Source organism: Trachymyrmex septentrionalis, unplaced genomic scaffold (assembly GCF_001594115.1).
Source record: "Trachymyrmex septentrionalis isolate Tsep2-gDNA-1 unplaced genomic scaffold, Tsep1.0 scaffold8, whole genome shotgun sequence".
In the NCBI taxonomy this organism is placed as follows: domain Eukaryota; kingdom Metazoa; phylum Arthropoda; class Insecta; order Hymenoptera; family Formicidae; genus Trachymyrmex; species Trachymyrmex septentrionalis.
In genome coordinates this window covers 62,365-73,678 of record NW_017305987.1, presented here as the reverse complement: position 1 = coordinate 73,678, position 11,314 = coordinate 62,365, and the positions used below count along the sequence as shown (strand labels likewise).

The 11,314-nt window shown below is 32.3% G+C and overlaps 1 protein-coding gene across 1 annotated transcript in view; it reads left to right on the top strand.

The window, feature by feature from the left end:
* The window catches only part of LOC108754381, a 94,133-nt gene extending 87,273 nt beyond the window's left edge, over positions 1-6,860 (top strand). Inside the window, exons 21-28 of the mRNA XM_018496633.1 lie at positions 1,450-1,586; positions 1,673-1,860; positions 2,280-2,430; positions 4,957-5,232; positions 5,311-5,416; positions 6,030-6,156; positions 6,319-6,425; positions 6,541-6,860. Coding sequence (XP_018352135.1) covers positions 1,450-1,586; positions 1,673-1,860; positions 2,280-2,430; positions 4,957-5,232; positions 5,311-5,416; positions 6,030-6,156; positions 6,319-6,425; positions 6,541-6,860 — 1,412 coding nt within the window. The remainder of the gene's footprint in view (positions 1-1,449; positions 1,587-1,672; positions 1,861-2,279; positions 2,431-4,956; positions 5,233-5,310; positions 5,417-6,029; positions 6,157-6,318; positions 6,426-6,540) is intronic.
* The last annotated feature ends 4,454 nt before the right edge of the window (positions 6,861-11,314 follow it).

Below are 11,314 nucleotides of genomic sequence, written 5' to 3'. Positions count from 1 at the left end.
GTTTAATTTATAGTTTTAATTTTTTTATTTCTTTACTTTGTAATATTTCTTCCATTGTGTACAGAGCTTAAACAATAGAAAATATACGGTGTATACACTGAGAAAAAATAATAAATTAAACTTAAACGATAGTTGCTAAAGCTTTGACAAAGTAATTTCAATTAAATGTCTGATTATATAGCTAAAATTAACTAAATGCTAATTTATTTTTTTAATATTACTTTACTTTTCTAATTATCATGTGTTACCAAACAGTTACTTATTTATATTTAATGACATTTACTAAATATTTCACTAATTTAAACAAAATATATTTGCTATTACCTCTTTTTAGTGTGTAATGTTTACGATTATTAATTATTATGTAGAATAACTACGTACTATTATTTATTATTATAAGAAATAGTAAACTCTTGCGGCTTATTTTGCATGATTATTATATCTATTGGGTTTTCACTGAAAATCTATAGATAATTAGAATTATTAATTATTACTTTTAGTTGTCAAATAAAAATTAATATAAAGCGAAACACTGTTATTTTTATCAAGTCAAATCTGTTAAATTAAATTCATCCTGCTGTTGCTTTTGATATTACCTATTATTATTACTTATTATGATTTATTACCGGCATGGTGAATATTAATAATAATAATTTTTTTAAATGAAAAAGTCTGAAAAATTATTAAAGTTCTTTGTAAATAAAAGTAACTTGTCAAATTGCGATAAAGATATAAAATACTTTCTTGGACTTGTATAAATATGTCTAGATCTAAAGATATAAAATATGTCACCTTTTTAAAAAGAGTGATGTTTCAATTACTTAGCAAAAAAATTAGCCGAATAATTACGACAGTAAATAAAATGCTTTAGACTTATAGAGATATCTGCATTTTGACTGTACGATGAATTTTTCGTATTTTAAAAGCAATTCTTTTCAATTACTTAAGACTTAGAAAACTAGTCGAATGTAATAAATCTTAAATTATTGAGTTTCACGATGGAATATTTGACCCAAAATTCGCGATCTTCGCAAGCAGATAATCAAAATAGATTGAACGTTTAGGTGAACATTACTGGAACCTTAATGTCATTTCATCGAATTTACTTAGGGATATTGATAGAAAATTAAATGATGTATAGCGACCGAGTCGGAAATGAAGGGCAGCCGCTGGCTAAAGAAATTAGAGTACACGTTCGGCAATACGTCTAGTCATTCGGTAGTTCCCTTGGCAAGTGGCAGTTATAATACAAGCATTAACACGATAACTTCAAAAAAACATGAAGCCCAATTGGAATAAGAAATCCAAATTCGACAATGTAAAGCATAGTAAGACATTAATATTATTTTAATTTATCAATACATATTGGTGCTTATTAATATTCAGTACAGATTTAGTAATTATTTATATATCTTCGGAAACGAATTAATATCTTACACGTCGTGATAGGATATCGCAAATGTCTGGCATACGTGAAAAAACATCTAGACTGGTTTAGTGTCTATTGTGACAATACGAATCTGCATGGTTTTCGTTACATAAGTATGGACGGATCGTCGATAATCGAGAGTATCCTCTGGTTCCTGGTGAGGCCCTTATAATAATCTCAAAAGCACAAAAATAGACTCTATAATATTGCCCAGGAAACGTAATTTACTCTCATATTCGACAGGTTTGTATGTTGTCCATCGTGTTCTGCGTTATATGGATGTTACGCTTGTGGGCCAATTACTCGAACAATCCCATAGTTACGACTATTTACACGTCAAATCCGATATGGGACGTGTCTTTTCCAGCAATCACCATATGTAATAATAATAAGGTCTACCGTCCACACGCCGACTTTATTGCCAAGAATTTGTAAGCGATTAATAAGATATCTATTTTAATTATTCATTTGGGGTGCGAAGGGTTCGTCGTTTGTCATGAACTCTTGTATTAATAAATAAAATTGGAAAAATGAAGTTTTTTGATGATAGGATATCGCAAATGTTTAACATACGTACAAAATTAAAAAAAAAAATTGAAATTTTTGAAGAAAAAGTGAAATTAAAAATTTCTGTTTGGTTTAAAAAAAATTTATTCTAAATTCGACAATTTTGCTTCAGTTTTGCTAATCTCCCTTTCAATTTTCTTCAATAAAACTATTTGATATGACAAATTTTTCGTACCTATCTAATATGACGATTTATGTGTGAAAATTAGTTTAATTAATTTTGGATCGATGAATTTAAATCTCCATATCCGATGTTACGTCCCGATTTTACACGATTCAACAGATACATGGATGGGTTCACCACGAATGACAGCGATAAATTTTTTTCATCCCTAATAAAATTAATACGACCCAACAAGATCTCTTCAGACAATGCGATCGCGAGACAGGTCCTCGATAGACTCGACATGACGGTCGAAGCGCTCATGAAGCAGGTAAAAAATGATTATTCTAATGATCAATTTGTATCTCCAAGGAGATACAAATTAATCATAGATTCCGTTCAGATGACGAAAAAAGATTCGAGTTAATAATTAACGACATCTCTCGCAGTTGATGCAGCCTTGCAGCGCGTTGCTACTGAGATGCGCTTGGATCGGCAAGGTTTACGATTGCAGCAAGATCTTCAAGACTGTCAAATCCAAGGAGGGTTTCTGTTGCGCTTTCAATTATCATTACTACGTTGAGCACATGTAATTGTCGCGAGAAAATTCTCGGAAACACATAATTTCTTTGACACTATGTTATATTATCTATACATTGCATACAAAAGCAACATTGGTGCAATGTTTACAATGTTGCTTTGCTTTATGGAATGCTAAGTTGGTGCAAAAGATTCTTCATATTTGTTGATTGAAGTTGCAAATAAACAATAACAATAATTATATTAGGATTTTAATTATACTCGAATTTTAAACAATACAAAAAGGATAAATATAGTAGGCTAATGAGAGTCAGCAATGATAAATGGCGCAATTATTCAGTGAACAATCAATAATCAGATATTGGATTGATGTCTTCTTTATTTTTAACGTTTTGATTCTTTTTATAATTAGCTCAGTATAATCCTTAAGTCATCGCAAATTGACAAAGAAGAAAGAAGCATTGTTAATCATCACGGAACATGAAGTAATTCGGTCATGGATCATCAATCCAATATCTGATTATTGATTGTTCACTAAATAATTGCGCTGTTTATCGTTGCTGACTCTCATTAAACTACTATATTTATCTTTTTGCATTGTTGTAAATAAAATTTCAGCATCTGCTTTATCTGAAAAGAAGGTCTTTGTCTTTAAAAACTTTAATCTTTAAAAACTTTAGTTTGTGGATGATTCAAAGTATGTAAGTAAATGACAATCGGGCGTAATTAATTAGGTGCAACATTAGAAATAATAATAATATATATTTAGATAACTATAAAAAAATTAACACTGTGTTAATTTTATTATACGTTATCCGAATATTATTATTATTTCTAATATTGCTCCTAATAACTCTCATTTGCCTTGTACACTTTGAAACGTTTTTAAACTTTGAGAGTTCGTTAATAGTAATAATTTAGTTCTTTGTTTTTATCTGATACAAAAATAGAAGCATGCACAGAAGCTTGATAGAAAAATTGACGAATTTTTGACACTAATCTGATACAGACTCATCCGACATTTAGATGCTTTTTTTATTTATGCTTTTGTCGTTCTCCTGCAGGTCCAAAGTCAAGCCCTTTAATTCCACCGACTTCAATAACACTTCTGAAGATGATTTACCGGGTGTGCATACAATAGTGGTAATGCTCGATATCCTCGCATTGATTTCGACTAGAAATCCTATAACATAATCTAGCCACGAGCACAGCCGAGCATGTATTTGAAATGCTTTTATATAAAATACAGTATTTTTAGTCTTATGAGACAGTAAAGGAGACCGAGGCTAATTGTCGTACGAGGTTGATTGTCAAAATGCTTATAACAGGTTGTGGCAGAAAAATCTCTCTTTTTTTGACTGTAGATTGCTGATATAATATTAATTTTTTGTGTAAAATGATTTTAGCACCACAAGCATTATATATATTATTTATAACAATTTTTAAGAAAACGAAGTTATTGAATAAATTTTTCTTATTACTTATTTTGTTGTCTGACAAGTCTTTGGCATTATTAATCGATATTCCTGTATTCATAGAAAATGACATGCTTAGAAGACCTGTGCTATAATTAATTAATCATTATCCTGACAAAGTTTGTGAATACAATCTCTTTTATTAAACATGGCTATGTAGGGTAGATTGAACAAAATGAGACAAGGTTAGGTGAAAATTAATTTTAATAAGTAATTTTTAAAGATATTATAAGAGAACACATTTTTAGAGAATATACTTCCAAATATATTATATTGTATATAGATATATATGTTTTTTCATTTTTTATATAGAAACTATGGTACAAAAACAAATTATGTATTTTATGATTAAAATAACGATTTTATTTAAATTAATACCATAATTATACTATTATTTTTCAAAATATAGAAATGATATTGTTAAAATAAAAATTGTATTTTTTATATGTGTTGTCTATAACAAATATGTAATTGCTAATCCTAGACCATGTGACAATTAATCTAAAATACGGGGTAAATTGTCACATTTTTATTTAAAATTTAACAACTTATTTTTGCGATATGATGAATTCACGAGTAACATTTTTTTTAAATACCTAAAAGATGTAGATATATTATAACGCACATAATATTTCAAAATCAGGCATCCACCCCCTTTTTTCTAAAAATCACTAATCAAAAATTGTGACAACCCGGTTTCCCTTATAAGTCAAAGTGAGATATTATATATACGAAGAGATACATATTTCTCTCATAGGACTTTGATAAACTTGCTTGTGGTCAGATTCTGTTATAATCTAATTTCGACTACGTTGTGCACATGATAAACTCGTCTTTTGCAGAAAGCGCCTGGAAGCGGCCGCGATGTAGGACTCGCAGTCGCCTTAAATATCGAGCCCGATATGTACAAAGCTACTTCGCGCCCTTTCATAGGAGCTTCCGTCATAATACACGACCCAATTGATTTTCCCGACATTGGTGCACACATTACAGCCGTGCCGGTCGGTCACGTCCTGGCGATATCCATTACCGGGACGTCTATCAGGGGCATGGAAAGCTTGAGGGCCATCCCTCTGGAAAAACGTTTGTGCTACTTCGACAACGAGGTAAAATTATGTGCCCCTCGGCTTAGGTCGATTTATTTAACCGCTGTAAACTCTCGCTTTTCATATTTCACGTAATTGTAATGAATACAGATGCCGGGCGAGATTCGCTACAGCCATCAATCGTGCATATCGGATTGTATAGCCAATCACATACATCATATGTGCGGCTGCCTGCCATTTTACTATCCGGAGTCGCGTGAGTATCCATAAAAAAGATACAAAATTATCTAATCGAGTAAATTTCTCCCTTGGAGCTACATATAGGTGCTGTAACATTTACTTTTATCACATTTTATAACTTTTTGTAAATGCGTTAATACGATGATATATAAATATTAAATAAACCCTCGTCTGTAATCTGGATTTTTTTTTAGTATAAGTAAAATTCCACTTTTAAATTTTTCCGAAATAAAAATTCTCCCTCTTAAAATATCTTGTTGGTTGCGGCATTTGTAATAGAGATGCCGATGAAAAGCAATTCCGAATTTTTCAACATTTCTTGAAAGCGTTAAGAACAAAGAATAAAACTTGGGTTAAACAAAAAAAATCTAGATTACAGATGGAGGGTCGATATCATATAATAACACCTCATAATTAATATGATAACTACGTAACGTTATGGTCTTTAATGTGTTGATAGATAAGGGAATGAAGACATGTTACTTATCTGACATAAATTGCCTTTTGAGCATCCGAAGTAAGATAATATTTTTTCAAATATTTATTATATATTTATTATAATTAGATATATCGTATATCTGATTATATAGAACTAGCAGAGTATATACGCAGTGTTTTTTTAAATTTAGAATCGATACCACATCACGCGAACGCGGGAACTTGCAAAAAGTGTCTGCCCCAGTGCACAGATATGTTATATACCATCAATCCTGAATATGTTAAAATGGATGACGTCGGATTTGATTTTGATCTAACGTGAGTCTACTCATTGTCTTAAATGAAAAGAACGTTAGCTTTTTCTTCGCAATATGAGATTATTTATATTATTTTCATGAACTTTTAATAACTTCTTATTGAGTTGTGAAGAAGAGATTATGTTTTTGCACTTTATTTTCATATCTTTCATTATATTTTTAGGCACGGTTTCAATATTAATAATACGTCTTTTGTGTACGTATTTTTTGACGATGTGTCGTACGTCGAGTATCGCAAGGAAAGTACCATCAGCTGGGATTCACTCCTCGGTGGGTTAGATCCCAATATTTCGATTAACCGGTGACAGAGAATTCGTTGATCTTTTATCTCGTTTGAATTAATTTTACTCGGTAGATTCTAATGAAATCGCGCGAATTATTACAGCATCCTTCGGCGGTATCTTCGGTCTCTGTCTCGGTGGTTCCGTGTTGAGCGTAATCGAGCTGGTTTATCTCTTGGCCAGACAGCTCTTTAGAAGACAGAAAAAAATGCTCAAATGGCAGGAACAATCACGTATGAAATTGCCGCCGGCGTCAGAAGTGTTTCTATCGATTCCCGCTAAAGAGAAAGTTCGATTACGAAAATTGCGAAACCGTCAGGAATCGGATGACAAGCGTACTTTCGTCAGGTATCAACCAGTCCTTCACCAACGTAAAACAACGAACCTCGATAATATATACTACATTAAACATGTCAGATTTTAAGTCGCAGTCTACTTTAATCGAACCTGATATTTGAAAGTTTGTCAAAAATTTTTTTTGTATTATAACCCTGCACATAATGAAAGAAATATTAGGAATAGGAAAAAATAGCATATATCTATTAAAGAAATAAAAAAATTAGGACTAGGACTTAGATGTAACTCACAATAGATGTAACTAAAATGTCTTATATTTTATTTGCATTTGTTGTGCGTTAATTTTAATCTTTATCTCTAATCTTTTTTTATTTCTCTATATTTATTCCTTATATTTATATCTATCTTTTATAGAAATAGAAAATATATGCTGTGTAGAGTTATAACTATTTACGATTATTTATTACTATAAGAAACAATTGGCTCTTGTTGCTCACTTTGCGTGATTATTATATCTATTATGTTTTCAATAAAGATCTGTAAATAAATTGGATCACTAATTATTGTTATGAAAATGTTATAATACAAATATTTCACATTTCATTTCGCTGCCTGTTGATGGAAGTAAGTGATCCTTCTCGCTAGCGCGTTGAAAAGAGTCGCCCACATGCGGAAATATACAACAAAATGAATAAATTATTATCGATGAAACGTAAGAACGCTTGTCACGTTACATGGATTCCAATTTGTGTGAGTTTAATTGCATATACAAAGTTTAATTATTCCTGCCCTAAAGTTTAATTATTTATACACTTTGAAAAAAACGATTATTCTTTATAATCCCGTCGTCATTTCGGTTTAAATTTAAAATACCTTCAAAGTTAATAGACTCGGACGTCGCACATATTTTTGTTTCTTTACTTTTGATAATAAAAATTATATTTTTGATGGCGTTTTTCTTTTAACAGCGTTAAAAATACGAGAAAAATATTCTGCCCACACGTATTCTTTTGAGACTGCTTTAATAATGGTAGCGTCGCGATGCGTAGTACGTTTCGTCCCTCACTTTTCTGTAAATCCTCCCGAAATCTGCAGAAACCATCGGCATCACCGCCTTAAAGCAGAGACACGGCGCTGCGTCGCGACGCCAAATGAGTTGGCAGCTCGCCCACAAGGAACAGAAAAACGATTCCAGCATAATCGTCAGTCTTGATCCTGATAGATGGCAAATCAATGCGATAAAGCAAAGCAAAGCGAGATGTCTTTGAGATATCTTTCAGACATGTGTATTTTTATAAACGTAAGTTCATGGAATACTAGACGACTCTACAATTACTGATTCTAATATAGGAAAATATTAAATCAATAATTAATATCGACGATTAGAAAAGAAAAGAAAGATGCAAGCTATTTACTATTGATAGGTGAATCGATATCAATCGGATTACGCTATTTGTTATGAAAGCGATGCAGCAAAAGCGACAACAAAGTTTTAATAATTGCGCTCGCAAAGACAGCGTCGGTTTTTGAGGGAAACTTTTCCAATTACGCGAGACAATAATGATTCGTGCGAAACTCTGTTTCCGGATACCACTCGGTTCTCGGATGAGTTTCATGCAAATCGTGTTCCGAGACGCTCTAAAGTGGTGGAGTACAACAACCACCACTTCCATTCAGCTTCTGGAGTAGCATAGAATGAAGTGGCGCAGCTAGCGCGAAAGTTCAAAACTGATTATACTATTTCTATAGTTCACAATCGAAAAACTCTTGTCTAACATTCTAACTTGTAACTCTGAAGGTGTGTTTTTAGGTCGGAAGTAATTTACAAAACACGGTTCGTAGCCTTTTTTAGTTCACAGCCTTGTCACGCAAACTTGTACGATAAACATCTCCGTAGATTCTCGCATTAACGTAATTAAACGCAGATGATTTCCTTCGCATATATTTTTACTTTGATTTCAACATCTCGCTCTGCTTGAGGAGCCCTCCTCACCAAATATATCATAATGAGATTTGCGATAAGCAAATATGCGGCTATCAGGCCAAATATTATTAATGGATTGAAGCCAAGTTTGAAGATGAAACTACCTGCAAAAATCATTTCGATGTTATTCGGGTTTTCAAACAAAATTAAATTCGTAAAAGCATAACTGATGAAATATCGTTGTTCTGGAAATACAGGGAATAAGAGATATTAATGCGACCTCTGTGGATGATTGGGAGTGGCTGAAAATACTTTGGGATGGGAATTGGGGAATTGGATATATATGCACCAGTATACCTTTTCGTGATCATCGTCATCATCGTTATCGCCGTTTCTTACCGTGAATAAGAAAGAAGTTGGTCGTTACCAGCTCCCCACGCTCGTTGCACTTGTACACGAAGCAGTATGTTGATCAAAATGGCGAAGAAGGTAACGAAGATCGTCAAGTTGCGCTCTATCTCCCACCTGCACAATATAGGTGATTTCCATCGCGGCATGCTGTGAGAATTGGATCTCGTTATATTATTTCAAAACGTAACTTTTTTTTGCTAATAAAATGCTTATAACTCAATAATAAAGTTAATCGATATAACAGAAAGATATTTTAGAATTTATATAAATAATAAAGTATAGCAGAAAGATGATTTAGAATTTACATAAAAGTACTGTAAAATAAATAAAAAATATTGTAAAAATATTATTATACGAGTATATAGGAACTAAGATCTAGCCTCAACTATATTGGCCTTTTCTTATACCTACTTAATTGATTTCCACATCACGCAAAAAAATATTTTGCTGCTCCAGCTAGAATTATAGCTGTTTTTTATATCTGATAGAAAATTATGTATCATACGCATAGGATTTATAGCACAAATCTAAATTCTATCTTTGTCATCTATGTGATTAGGTGCCATATATATTCAATATCGCTAGAAATTTATCTATTCTTCGTACTTAGATAATTTTCGCTATAACTGCAAGATCACTTTTCTGAGTGATATAATTACAATTTGTTAATTTTTCCTTATCTGCGGGACTAACAGAACAATCATTATGATTTCTATAGAAAACTTTTACCCGCAGACTATTATTAATCGTCGCTCACGCCTAACGCGGTGTGATGTTTGAAGTAATGGAGCCGATCGGAAAGTGAACGAACGCGAATTTCGAATTTCAATTAGCCTTTTCGTAACAACGAAAAATGCCTCTGCCTAGACCGGAGAAAACGAGCGGGACGCAAGTGATCAGATTCGAAGTCGTGAGCACTGTATAAAAATTATAGAAATTCTTGCTGCAATTGTAACATTGATATGATTAATATTACTCAGGATATTTTTAAGTCGAACATTTAAATCAAACAATTAAGTTGAACTATTCCATTTATCCAAAATCCTCGCTCGCGACTACGGCATAATTGTCATCAAGGGATGATTACAGAGGATTCTCTCTCCAAGCGTATAACAATAACAAATCTGGATGGCAGATGCGGGTGAATTCCACGTTAATTCATGGCTGATTTCCAACGTTTCCACTGACCTGCTATACGTAAATACGTGTACGCTTTCAAGTATGTCTTCGCTTTCAAATGGACCGCAAGAATCAGGGAGTTTCCGATTATTCCGAGTACGGAAACTACTGGTATGACCACTGTATATATATATATATCCGATAATGCTCAAGATACTTGGCTCGATCATCTACAGTCCGTAATAGTACCGGCCAGAGTATTTCAAGGATCTCGTACAATTAATCGTCGTCCGTTCCAGATATTCTAAATCCCATTAGGGTTTGTAACAGTCATAGCTTATAACTTTTACCACGAATTTTACTCACCGTTTGCGTTGCGCAATCATATTCAAAATCTCGGTAATATTAGGTGTAGTAAAAAGTCATCGCGTTTTTTTAAAAGACATCTATCAGTAAAAACCGCAATTACTTTCTTACCAACATTATAAATATATCTTAATAGAGTAAAGTTTCAGCTTTAAAAATCTCTTTTTTAAATTATACGATACGACAATTTTTAATGGAGTTATGAGCAATTAAAGTCAAAATAATTCTTTTATTTAATCCGCGATAACTCAGTAATCAAAAGTCGTAGGAATATTTAAAAAAAACGATTTTGTAGGGAAAGTATCAAGCTTTCACGATATGTAATCGAAAATTTTCTCAAATTCGTTTTGGACACGTTACAAATCCACAAAGTGAGAAGAAAATTTTTCGTCTTTTTCAGCTCGTAGTTTTTGGTATGTAAAAATTATCAAACTCATATAAACTTAAAAAATGTGATAAGCTTTTAAAAGTAGAGATTTCAAGCTTTAAAACCCTTTTTTTAAATTTGAATTTCATTCATTATTGACGAAGATATTGTATATACAATTTTGAGCTAAAAAATACGCGATGACTTTTTACTACACCTAATATTAGAATATATGGGTCTCATCGCATCGTATATCTCGTGTTGGTACACTCGACCCACTTCTTTTGCACGGGAACTCTACTCTTCAGCCATCTCTACTCCATTCTTGAGAATGTCTTCAGTTTTATAAGGCGGCAAGTGTGGCATTAGGTTCGGATTTTTCAAGTTTTTGCAT